This window comes from Gymnodraco acuticeps, unplaced genomic scaffold (genome assembly GCF_902827175.1).
Source record: "Gymnodraco acuticeps unplaced genomic scaffold, fGymAcu1.1, whole genome shotgun sequence".
Lineage (NCBI taxonomy): Eukaryota > Metazoa > Chordata > Actinopteri > Perciformes > Bathydraconidae > Gymnodraco > Gymnodraco acuticeps.
The window spans coordinates 1,059,914-1,073,433 of NW_022990334.1; the positions used below are offsets into that span (position 1 = coordinate 1,059,914).

At 43.0% G+C, this 13,520-nt stretch overlaps 1 protein-coding gene across 1 annotated transcript; it reads left to right on the plus strand.

Moving 5' to 3' along the window:
• The first annotated feature begins 1,357 nt into the window (after positions 1 to 1,357).
• Positions 1,358 to 12,910, plus strand: lpar4 (lysophosphatidic acid receptor 4). Its single transcript, XM_034223195.1, has 3 exons — positions 1,358 to 1,611; positions 10,547 to 11,330; positions 11,832 to 12,910. Exons 2-3 carry the CDS (start codon positions 10,755 to 10,757, stop codon positions 12,318 to 12,320), a joined length of 1,065 nt encoding a protein of 354 aa, XP_034079086.1. The 5' UTR covers positions 1,358 to 1,611; positions 10,547 to 10,754; the 3' UTR covers positions 12,321 to 12,910.
• The last annotated feature ends 610 nt before the right edge of the window (positions 12,911 to 13,520 follow it).

A 13,520-nucleotide genomic window follows, 5' to 3' on the forward strand; every position in this document is an offset into this window, starting at 1 on the left:
ACAAAGGAAAGTTCTGGAATATGAAACATCATTAAGGAAACGTGTTTTTATCACAATGTGTGTCATACGTCTTTAAACACAGAACTTCAACACCAACTATCCTGAGGTGAAAGACATCTGGTGGTGTGTAAAATCTGTGTGCATGTTAAATTGTGTGTGTGTGTGTGTGTGTGTGTGTGTGTGTGTGTGTGTGTGTGTGTGTGTGTGTGTGTGTGTGTGTGTGTGTGTGTGTGTGTGTGTGTGTGTGTGTGTGTGTGTGTGTGTGTGTGTGTGTGTGTGTGTGTGTCTGGCAGCTTGTGCAGTAAGCAGGATGTCCTGTCCTCCCTGCTGCTATTGTACACTCACACACACACACACACACACACACACACACACACACACACACACACACACACACACACACACACACACACACACACACACACACACACACACACACACACACACACACACACACACACACACACGCACGCACGCACACAACCACAACCACAGTCCCATGCCAGCCTGGGCACAATGGGAAACTGGCCAACACCGCCCTGACACCTGGCTAAAAATAACTCTTTTGGGAGCCTCAGACATAAAGATTGTATTGTAACAATGGTGTGTCAGGACTTTGATCGGCCAACATATCATTGTGCTGTTGTTCTGAGGCAACACTCACCAAGGTTAACAATACCTTTTGCTGCTTTTAGACCGAAAGCAAGGACAATGTTTGCATGATTTTGGCAAATAATATTCAATAAATGTCCAATTTAACAAATCAAGTATTGCATGTATAGGGGGTTTGTAATCTTTACAGCATACACTATACTCTCTTTACTTTTCCAACCTTGCTTTAGATGGGGAAACCCCCCCCCCCCCCAGAAAAGCCTTTAACAGGGAGACAAACAGCAGAAACCTCGGGAAGTGCACATGTCAAGGGATACTTCCCTGAGGACACACAGACTCGCATTTAGATGCGTACACGTACAATCAACACAACACAATTACAAGTGAGACTGTCTCTCGCTATGGGATGTTAATTTGCTCTCTAATGTCAACAAACACTTAATCTAAGTTTAAAACACTTCAATGTGTCAAATGTGTTTAGAACACTTCAAGGCTGAACAAGTACCAGATCCCTATAATATACTGCATTCATTTATCTAAATTCAACGTTTCATTTGTTTCAGTGTTTCAGAAAAAAGGCTAAGGTTTGTATTATAAAATAAAAGTTTGATTATCTGAGCTCCAGTTGATGGCACCATCCTGTGTCCCCCCTCCCTCCCTCTCTCCCCCTATGTCCTTCCCTCCTTGTCCCCCCCCCCCCCCCCCCACTGCGCAGCCGAGGTGCTATTGTCTCGTTTCCTGTGGCCGTGCGAGCTGCTCCACTCTGAGATGCTGCCCTCATTTCAGGCGGACGGACGGAGAGAGGTCGTGAGGATTAATTGAACAACTCAAGAGTTTTGCTACGTTAACTAGCTTAACATTGGTTTCGTGACTCCTTGGTGTTTGTTTGGGACAGCTGGAAACTAAAACATTGAGCAGCACCACAACATTTGAGAGGGGAAAGTATGGAGTTTCTCTTTTGACAGCTGAGGTGAGCTGTCACCATCCACTCCGCTGCCAGTAAGTCCGCACAAATACTGTCTGTGTAGAGTTGAAAAATATGTGTTGTCTTTAGTTGAACACAAAAACAATAGCTGTTGTGTAGATAAAAGAAATAGCAACACAATTGAATTACAGCAGTTGTAACGAGCTGACAAAAAGCAGCTACAGACTGCAAAGAGCTCAGATGTACTGTGTGTGACAGGTCTTTGAACTTTACACAAACTAGCTTCAATACATGCTAATGCAATACACTACACACATTATGGTCTATGCACAGCCCTTTCAAGAGCTTTCATCAACTGTTTTCCGAATAATTTAACGTTGTAAAATTGTAATTTAGATTGTATGTGTGTCATACGGTTTAACTCAAGTGTTTTCAGATGCATAGAACAACACGTTTCAGTATAGGCTCAAGCAAATATCACTCTGAATTACAGCAGTGGTGGAAAGTTATCATATCCTTGAAAATTGCTACTAAAGTAAAAGTAGGCTACATAAGTATTAGCATCAACATTATAGTTAAAGTTAAAGCATTTAGCATGCAGAATGAAACATTTCATAATAATGTTATAATTATGAGTGACGCATCAATGTCTAGGTGTTTAATGTTTAATCCGTAGATTATTTTCTCTTGTAATAGTTTGGTCTACATAAAGCAAGACAACTTTTTAAATGTGCATCCCAGTTTCTCCAAGTCCAAGTTGATGTATTTAAATGTTTTGTTGGTCCAAAGCCCAAAGATATTCACTTTAATATGATATAAAACACAGAAAAAGAGGACATCTCTATATTTTAAAGACTGATTAAAGACTCATTTTTCCTTCAATTAATGTCAAAACAGTTGGCGATATATTTTCTGTCCATTGACTAATCTCTTATCTGACTCAAGCACCAACATGTAGTGAACTAAAAGTTTACAGTTACATAAAATGTTCTGAAGTGCTGTACTTCATTTATGTAGCCTAACTAAATCTACATCGTTTTATTCAGTCACTAAATTGCAGTTGGCCTCAATTTTTTCCATTTATTTAAGAAACGTAGTTAATAACCAGCAGTTTCAGCTCCAATAAGATTCAAATATTTAGCAACCTTATAAAGTAGCACTTGGAGGACTTCGTATTCATGTAATCATGATATTGGTGGAGTGTGATGTAACTTGAAACACAATTCTTACAAGACCTTTCTGATTGAACACACACTCTGAACACTAACTCCATACTGGCTGAATGCAGTTAAGATGTTCTGCTTGTCCTCCACCCTCCTCTCTCTGCCCTCCTCTTCCTCCTAGCATGTGAGAGAAAGGAACAGCTGGATGCGAGCTGAGCCTGAACTCGATCCGTTAGGACCAGCGGGTCCCGGAGGCTTGTTTCTGTCACTGCCACGGCCGACCTTTTAACTGTGCAGCTGTCCATGACCTGTATATGAAATCCATACACACACTCAGGTCTGAATTCCCTCAGCAGGGCTCTTAGAAATCCAAAACATGCCTCAAATGTGTCTCTGCTACTCGTCTGTAATAGAAATGGCTCTTGTTTCCTTTCACTTCCACTGTATAGCAGCCAGAGTCAGAGTTGTATAGACTTGGCTCCCTGCAGGAACAACATCAGCTGAATATGAAGCCCTCACTGTCAGAGGTCCTGGGACCGAGCCACGGTACACAGAACCCTACAGTTAGTGTGTTTGTGTGTGTGTGGACTGGCACATGTAAGTGTTTGCCTGCTTGTGTGCGCACGTGGGGTAGACTCGTGCACATGTAAGTGTGTGTTTGGTGCAAAAGGGTACAGTGAGGGTATTGTGAGGATTCTTTCTGGGAGGCGTGTGAAAACGCAGTAAAGATGTCACACTGCAGCTGGCACAGGACAGCGCTGATGGACTGCTTACACTCACACTGTTGCCTTTGTGTGTGTGTGTCTGCGTGTGTGTGTATGATGAAAAGGCCGATAAAGTGAATCTTTCCAGACACACTCAGGGTTTTTTACACAGGATCCCAAAAGGCTGACCACCTCCACTGCTGCTTAAGTTGTGTTGCGTAACACAAGATAAGGCCAGCTAGTTAAATCGGGTGCTGTAGGGGATTTGGAATGGCAGTCCCATAAAGTTAGAGGAATTGGGGGAGAGATTCTTAAAGAAAGATAAAATAATGGTCAAAATCAATGCACCAGAGGCAGAGATGTCCTCAGTTTTTTTTACTTTAACGGAGGTCCAAAAATGCTGGATTTCCTCGACGGTCTTTAATAAAACCCTCTCCCTGCCAGGTTCACAGACAGTCTTCACACTGTTCATCTTCACTTTTTAAACAAGGCTAATTAAATGGAAATAGGAAAACCTTGATAAAAACTTGAGATTTTTTCCAGTTTGGAGTGACATACATGTAGAAGTGGTGGAGTTTCCTTTTGAGATAGAGGGAAAGAGAGGTGATGCCAAATAGGAAATGTCCTCTGCTTCTGTTTTGGCTGAATCATTTAATAAATGCACAATATGTCATTTTCTGCCACTAGGGGTCTAAAAGTTGACACGTAACAAAAGAGTAGTTTGGCGTTTTCTTTAAGTAGCCTTGGATCATGGGAGTGGTTGACTTTTCCATCGTTGCCATCCATGCAGTCAGCTCCTCCCAGGGGTTAAATTGGGATTTGATATGTGGGGGGGCTCTGTGTGGAGGTTCGAGGGGGGGGGGGGGGGGGTTGTTGAGGATCTCATTATTTGATTATATTTAAGGGCTATACTGTATGAGGCCCTAAAGTAACCGCTCCATTATCTGTATCAAATGCACACATTGATGCTACCAAATCACACAATACAAATAAAGGTATTTACATCTTAAGTTATTAATATATCATATTTTTACAAATATCCAACCTTTAAATTGCTATTTTAAATCTACATTGCTCTGCACACTTGTTAAAGAACAGTTGTGTGGAAATCTCAATTCATAGGGCTGCGCGAGTATGGCCAAAAGTATCTGGGTAAATCTCACTGTAAACTATTTAATTATGAGCGATCATAACTCAGCTTTATGCACACATTTAGCATGGTTTAGGAAACGGGCTCCGTGTTACAGGACGGGTTGGGTACGACGACGGTCCTCTGTACCAAGGAGCTGCAGCTCCTGATCGGAGCAGAGACACACGTTCACTAAGCCGAAATGTCAGAGAGATCTGCTATTTTAAAGTAAAGTCAACACATATCGACCCTAAAGTTTGAACATATATATAGTTTTTTGTAAACATAAAACAAATGTTCGAGGGTGATGACGTCAGAGCATCGTCCAATGTGCTGAGCCCCGGACAGCCCCGGCCCAATTTAACCCCTGGCTACTCCTAATCAGAATTCCATTATTATTCAGGAGGTTTTTAATGGGAGCAGAATTTGTCTTCACAAAACAAACTGACCAGGGAATTTAAAGCAGTAAAAACACTTAATAAAGGAGTTTCCTGTTAGAAATAATGGGTTTCCACGATGCTGTTTGGTTGCTGCAAAAAAAATGTAAGCCTTTTTTTCACAGAAAACGTATGATCCAGACATCTGATGATGTCACATTAATATATAGTTAAAAATGACCAAGTTCTAAAAGTGAATTGTAAAAATCTAAAGTCTAAAACTTGATACAAATCAGTTGGCAGCTTTTAGAAGATAACCAATACAATATCAGGGGATCCGTAGCTATTACAGACAACCAAATGTCATTAGCTTGATTAAAATTAGCAATTTATTGACAAACATTAGGGATTATCTAAATGCACACCTTAAAAAGAAATATAACTTGGGTCGCTTTTGGACATGTTAAAGGTCATGCTTTTCCGGTTACCCGTCCCCTTGTGTGTTATGAAGGTTTTTCTGCATGTAAACGGTCTGCAAAGTCACAAACCCTCAAAGTACACCCTGTAGCGAGTAAAACTCTAACACAGAAAATACCTGTCTGTGCTGCCCAGAGTTCCCGTTAGAATATTTTTTCGCCGGTCAACATGTCCGTTAAAGTTTAAATCTTCCGGACAACATTTGAAAAGTTCCTGTCAAAGGTCTTCTTTGTTATTTATTGAGCTTTAAAACAAATTGATATGATTCGATATTAAACAAACTAATTCTAGTAGATTAACTATTCAAAAGTGTACAGGAATTTACAATAACACGGGAATAATAAACGGAGCGCTCTCTCCCTCTCCTGACAGCCCTTCAGTATCATGCAGCTCGCAGATCAGTAATGAGTGACCCGACAGTAAAACTAAACATATCTATAACTAGTTCAGGTAGTTTGAGAGGTCATTAAAATAGCTATGTGTGATATTCTAACCTGAAGTGTGTGTTTTGTTCCGCTCACCGCTGCATGTGATTATGCAGAGCTGCGTGTCGACTCGTCAGCAGCAGCTGATCTCTCTCTCCCGTCAGATTAGACTTTACTCGTCGCGTTTATGTCCATATCGATCAGATCTAGCTAGTTCTAGCTAATGATAGGACTACCTGCTTATTAAAAGACACCTAAACAATAAGATTCGCTATGCAACCGGGTGAGGCCGCAAAGTATAGCGCAGCATTATGCATTTGTTTACATGCCCACCGGTACCCCGAGGCATTACCAACAGATCAACGCACAATCAACCCATACAGGACATTAGACATTAGAATTGACTATTCTTGTCTGTCACATAAGTGGCGCAAGTTGCGCAACTGATGCAGTAATGCGCTAAGGGGAAATTATTTTGACCGGACACTTTGACCGGAGAGATTTAGATTTGCCGGTCTTCAGCATATTTTACCGGTCATAGTCCGGTAATTACCGGCTAACGGGAACTCTGGTGCTGCCCCAGAACGCCTCGTTGGAGATTTCTCTTTTTCTTCCTGGTACAGTGACGTGACCATACCCAAATGGACCCATTAGGCGCGTTCACAACGGAGCACTTTTCCCCTTACTTTTCCCCGTTTAGTTCCGTTAGTGCCTGGAATTTTGCGTTCACACCAAAACGAGTACTTAGTTCCGAGAACTTTTACCCCCATTGTTAGTGCCTGCTAGAGAGGTGGTACTATCCTGGGGAGAAAAAATTACCAATTTCGATTGGCTGGGAGAATTGCAAACCACGCCCCCTAAAACTCTGAAAAGTTTTGTGAAGCCGCCATTGTATTTGCTGGCATTAGCATTATTAGCATTAGCATTAGCCCCGCGCACCAACGGAGAGAGAATAACTTATGGCAACACAAAAAAAAACATGGAGGTGTCGGTGTTCTGGCGATTTACTCGGAAGGCTTCAGTAGCAGCAGCTTCTACTGAAGCCAGTCCCCAACTCCGGGGACTTCCGGCCGGGGACGTCGGGTGGCAGTATACGCCGTGAAGTGGTTTGCGGCCTGCCAGTAAACCCAAAGCAGAAGAAGAAGAAGTGACTACAGCGGCTTCATTTGCGTAATCTTCCCTCAGGGAACTTATTCCGGTGTGAACGCGATCTGTACTTAGTTCCATGGGGGTACTAAGTGCCGGGCGCTAAGTGCCGGCACTTAGTGGTGTGAAAGCGGTGTGAAAGCGGAGCAGAGTGGGCGAGCTGACCAATCAGAGCACAGTGGGCTCACAGGGAGGGGGGGGGGGGGGCAGGAGCTCCAACAAGCCATTTAGGACAGAGTGAATACACATACTATACAGCAGGGGTGCCCACACTTTTTGGGCTGGTGAGCTACTTTTGAAATGACCAGCTCACCGAGGTCTACCAACCAAAAATAAAATCCCAAATTGCAAGGGTTGCTGAATAACACGTTTTATTTATACATGGGATAATAGGGCTGCAACAAACGACTCATTTGATAATCGATTAATCTATCGATTAATGAAACGACTAATCGACTATTCGGACTATTACTGTATGCCTTGCACAATTTCTCAAACGCTCTTGTTTAGCCATCAACTTTTAGATTTAGCTTGAGGTTGTTTTAGGCATGTGGAAACTATCAATGAAGACAATAAAGATTAATACTTGATTCAAAAATACATATATTATTAAATTAACAAATTGTGAACAAAACTAACATTGCTTTTTATTTAAATTAAATAAATAATATTTCACATCAAAAGAAACAACAATGTTTTAACAAATGGTATTAAATAATGTGATGACAGAACTGTGAACAGAATAGCTGAAACTTTAACAAAATAAAGAGTAACTGAGTTTCCTCTAATCATTAACCCATGTTTGTATCATGAGTTAACTCCGTGGTGCTGCTAGCATACATAAGACCTGACGGGGAAACGTTACTCGTGGACGGGGCTACAGAGCTACTAGAAAGACAGTGGAACCCGGTGCATTCCTCCGTCTGGATGTGGAGCGCTTTTGCTAAATGTTTAGACACATTGCTCGTGTTCCCGCCCTCACATGCTGAACTCTCTCTTGGCAAGGAGCATTGTCCTCCTCAAGACGGGTAACATTTAACCACACACTTGGATCGCTTCTCTCCGCCATCCCCGCCGTGTGTTGCTGCTTGTAGCAGCCGCGTGTGTGTAAACTGCCCCGCCCCCTCGCGCACAGACGGGAGAGAGAGAGATCTCGTCTCGATTGGAAATATCGAAAATACACCGACATTTGTTTGTCTTTGTGCATGTTAGAAACGAGTTGGCGACACTAAGATTGCGAGATAATGTTTGTGTAGCAATAATACAGACCTTTCTCTTTCTCAACTCGCTACTCGGAGGGAAGTCGCTGTCATATGCCTTGTGAACACTCCGATAATGCCTCTCCACGTTACCTTTCTTGGGCAGAGCGACGCTTGCTTTACAAATAACCTTTGAATGTGAATCACAACTAAATATTCTTCCTCCCATTCTGTGTGGAAGTGGTTTGTCTTTAGCTTCTTGCTCGGTCCCGCACTCATTTGGACTTGACAGATTTTGTATCGCTTTGCATTCTGGGTTAACAGACTGGAAAGCGATAGGTCGCTTTTTCTGTCAATCAAGTAAACTCCTGAATTAAGTGGCAGGGAGGCCAAGGGAGGAGAGATCAAAACCTGTTTTGTCTATTTTAACGGAACAGGATTTTTTTTTTATGAATGACTCGCGATCTACCAGCATTGCCCCCGCGGTCGACCGGTCGCCCGCGGTCGACGTACTGGGCACCTCTGCTATACAGAGATGCTGTATGAGAAACCAATGTGAGTTTAGAAAATTGCACAATATAAATCTATTCTAGTACAGACCCGGCGTCATTGGCCGGGCCCGCCCATCCAGGATTTGGGCCCGCTGTTTTAATCAGGGCTGAATACAACATTTTAATTGTTTTATTATTATGTTTATTGTTGTTATTTGTAGGGCTTTGTCCTAATATGTATTTTAAACTATGTTGAAAGATTAGTTTAATATAATTTTTTTATTTTGCTATGAAATTCAGAATGAAACTGGTTTTTCGCTGGGTTGAGTCGTGTGGGTTTTTGAGTGAGATGCGACACAACAGCCTGTCAGTTTACTCTTGCTAGGTTAGTTTGGCTATTATCATTTATATTTATCTGCAACAATGGATATCAGGAAGTGGTTCACAAAAGGAATATGGCAACTCAGCGCCAGATGCAGGCAAATTGGAAGAAATCAGTTACGTTACCAACGAGCTAGCAAGCCAGCCAGGGACAAGGGAGGCTGGCAATCAATTATATTTTGAAGAGAAATTGACTCTCAAGCCGGCTCTCTCACAAACTCCTGCTCTGTGCGCAAGCAGACCGCTGCACACGCTCTCTGCCTCGCTCAATCTCTCTCTCTCTCCCTTTCTCTCCATCGCTCAACCTCACTCCACCTCTCCACCCTGTGTGCGCTCCTCAAGTTTACCTGCGTGCTTGCCCAAGTTGGCACAGCGTTGCAAATGTGCCACAAAACCAACCAATGGATGTAGCCTATAATAAGACCGTCAAAAGCCTTATGGCAACCTAAACCCCCTCTGTTTCCGTAACAACAATTCACGAGCGCCTCCTTCACCCGCCCCCCCGTTGACAAATCTTGAGCGTCTAACAGTCCAGCATACTGACTTATTTACTTCATCCAGTTGGAGCTTAGCCGTTATAGCGGTTTGGAGTGAATTTTATAACTGGGCTCTTTAACACCGGCTCATGAATGCTGAATGCTGCTGCTGATTTGACCTCCTCACTTACAGTACACTTTCTGTATCTGTAAGCAGTTACCTCTCACAGTTGTGATGACAGCCTGAGTGCTGCATGCCACACTGCCCTGTGAACGAGAGCCCTGATGACGGATAACACTTTATTTATACTGACGGATAACACATGCACTGCAAAGGCACACTGACAAACATGCAAATAAACTGAATGCTACAGGCATACCAACACTTGAAATGGACTCTTTATATAATATCAAGCATCTATAATATGTTTGTATTCTTACCAAATGCCCTCCCGCTTCTACAAATTGTGTTTTCGATTGTCTGCTCCATTGATTGTCTGTATTAATATTGAATTGATTTGTCGAATAAAACATTTGAATAATTTTGACCAAAATATATACCAAAATGTGTATGGCATACAATCTAAATGATTCTTTCTAAATGCATTTGATTGTATGCCATACTAATGTTGTAATTGGTCAAAATTATTTTTTGTATTCGACTAATTCAATTCAATATGTATACAGTCAATCAATGAAACAGACAATTGAAAACAATATTAGCAGAAGCAGGAGGTCAGAAAGCATAGCTTATGCAGAAAATAGCCCTCCAGTTGGTAAGTTTATGAGAATTGCAGATTGTCCATTTATCCTAAAACTCTGGCTCGAACATAATTGTACATTCACGATTCAATCATTTAAAATTCACACTGTTGAATAACACGGTATAAATCTGACACATCTAAATACACTATGTATTTTCCTTAGTGGCTAAAGGCTTACACATACACCATATGCTTCGTCTTATGGACTTGTTTACTTCTCGTGTCTGAAACTTTTATAGTGAGGAAGTGACCGTGTGTTTTCCTCTTCTCTCCACAGGATGACTGAGCGGCCCTGCAGTCCTGCATCCTGACTGTCTCTGCCTCTGTTTGTGTGTCTGAATGTCCGCCATGACTTGGAGGAGACTTGTCTGGTGGAGCCCCTGCTGACACCCCGTCCCCACATATCCACCTCGACCGGCCCCTTTCCTGACACCTTTGGTGTACCACTTTTCTCTGGAGCCCCCCTCTCTGTCGAAGCTGTCACCATGGCTAGCCTGGTGCTCAATGAGACCGGAATGGAGGACTGCGGCATTGACGACTCCTTCAAGTACAACTTGTACTCGGTGGTCTACAGTGTGGTCTTTGTCTTGGGCCTAATCACCAACTGTGCCGCCCTCTTTGTGTTCTGCTTCCGGATGAAGATGAGTAACGAGACCACCATGTTTATGACTAATTTAGCATTATCCGACTTAGTGTTTGTCTTCACGTTGCCATTCAAGGTCTTCTACAATGTTAACCGCCATTGGCCCTTTGGAGATGGACTGTGTAAGGTATCAGGAACGGCCTTCATCACTAATATCTACGGCAGCATGCTCTTCCTCACCTGCATCAGCGTGGACCGCTTCCTGGCAATCGTCTACCCTTTCCGCTCGCGCTCCATCCGCACGCGCAGGAACGCAGCGCTGGTGTGTGCCGGCGTGTGGCTCACCATCGTCGGAGGAGGAATATCGGTGACCTTCTTCTCCACCATTAACAGCAACAACAAAGCCACCACCTGCTTCGAGGGCTTCTCCAAGAGCACCTGGAAGACATACCTGTCCAAAATCACCATCTTCATCGAGGTGAGTCCCCGAAAGTCAGACATAATACCATAAACACGAGAGATGCACCAATGGCAATATCCTGATTCCTGATTTTTTTAAGTTTGACCAGCTGATTTTCTTTCTTTCCAGTTAATTGAGACAGCATGCACACATTTTTTTAAACCTTTCCTTTATTTAAACATTCTGATTCAATTCATGATAATATATTTATTCTCCAGCAGACCCTTAACACAAATATGTTTACATTTGCATCTACCCTAGCATTGCAACGGTAAAAATGTGGTTACCCACCAACAGCTGCTTGTGTGTGGCTGTTAAGTAACTGTCTATGTACGTTTCTGAAAAAAAAAACACAAATATGATTTTGGTCACCGTTCATGGCCAAAAAACGGACAACTTGAAAGTTTCAATTGTCCGCTGAAGGATTTATGCATTTATACACTTTCTCTATTAAGCTAACCAGAGACAAAGCTTTAATGTTTTTCTATTTTTAAGTTAAGTTTCTTCTTTAATTCCCAGATTGTGGGCTTCCTTCTTCCCCTCCTGGCCAACTTGGTATGTTCCTCGCTTGTTCTGCGGACACTTCGGCGTCCGATGACTGTTGGCCGCGGCTGTAACAGCAAGAAACGTGTCCTGCGGATGATTTTGGTCCATCTGGGCATCTTCATCATCTGCTTCGTCCCTTATAACTCCATCCTCTTCCTGTACGCCCTGGTGCGGACCCAGGCCCTGGCTAACTGCGCTGTAGAGCGCTTCGCCCGAACTCTTTACCCCATCACTCTGTGCCTGGCCTGCCTCAACTGCTGCCTGGACCCCGTGGTCTACTACTTCACCTCGGAGAGCTTCCAGAAAAGCCTGACCATGGGAGGCAAAGGGTCCGGCTCCCGGCCTGAGAGCATCCCTCGCAGCGACACCGAGACGCAGGACGCCGCACACACTCTCCCCAGAAACACACACACGGCAGCCAGCAACGGGAAGGATTCGAAGATGTCTGAGAGTCAGTTCTGACACAGCATCGCAGACGGAAGTTAAAAGATGGACGGTGTGGGTTTGATGGGAGCCCTGCATTTAGAAAACAAAGCGATCAGCTGTTTGGTCCTGGAAGTGACACATAACTCAGCAGATTAGTTAAATCCTGAGGTAAATCCTGAGGTATGGCCTGGGCTTTACGGATTAATCCAGCACTGGAGAACAGAGGAATGTATCTGTGTGTGTTTATTATGAGAGAACACTACGGGGATCAGAGTCCCAGCCACACCAGGACTATTGTACAGAGACACGCAGGGCCTCTGAGAGAGACTGCAACACATCATCACTCAGGCTTAACACACAAACACTCACAAATGCACTGGATTGTGGAGAGAATGGAGATTGCCATTAGCATTGTTGAAACATGCTGTTTAGTACTTTTGTAACACACTGAGCCCTTAAGTTGTATTGTTATAAAGTATATATCATTTTAGACATTAATGTTGTGGCACTCTTTAGTGTGGTGAGACCCACTGTTATTGTAACACAGCAGCGCGCTGAACTACAGAGTTAAATGTATCTCATGTTGAAGTTCGAGGCCATTAAATGTCTCTTTTGAATAACTTTCATGGCTGTATTTATTATTTCTGTCCCCAGCCCTATGCTGTTTGGTTCGGTCAAACGCATTCCGAACTGGCCTTTGTCAGCATGACTGTAGGTTTTGATTTGACCCCGTGGAGGAGTTTTTTTCTACTCCGTGTCTTCGTTTGCATCAAGTAACCAGAGCGGTCTTGTTCTCTAACATAGGGCGGCTCTGATCCGGTGGAGGACCTTGGCCTGTTTGCTGTGTCACAGGCCAAATGCTTATTATGACTGGAGCAATGGTCCATTGTTTGCCTCTGAATGAGCTCTCTCTGTCTTAATCTGGCCTTAGACTGGAGATCTGCTCTTTAAGTCTCTTACAGTCAGCAATGTGCACACACAAAGTACGGGTAAACACTGTTGACTAAAAAACCCAAAATCATCGTGTTACGCTGCACGTAGAGCATAAACAGTAATCCAAGAGTTTGCTGAGATTGCTTTTATTTGGCTATAATACTTTTCATATAAAATACCTTTTATTTATTCAGTACATAACGCTTGTTTCAAGCAGTGCAACACTGAGACTAAGCGCAACACCAGCAGTTAAAGCAACTATTCAATCAAATCATTGTAAGGAGAAACGTTTTCGTCTACAAA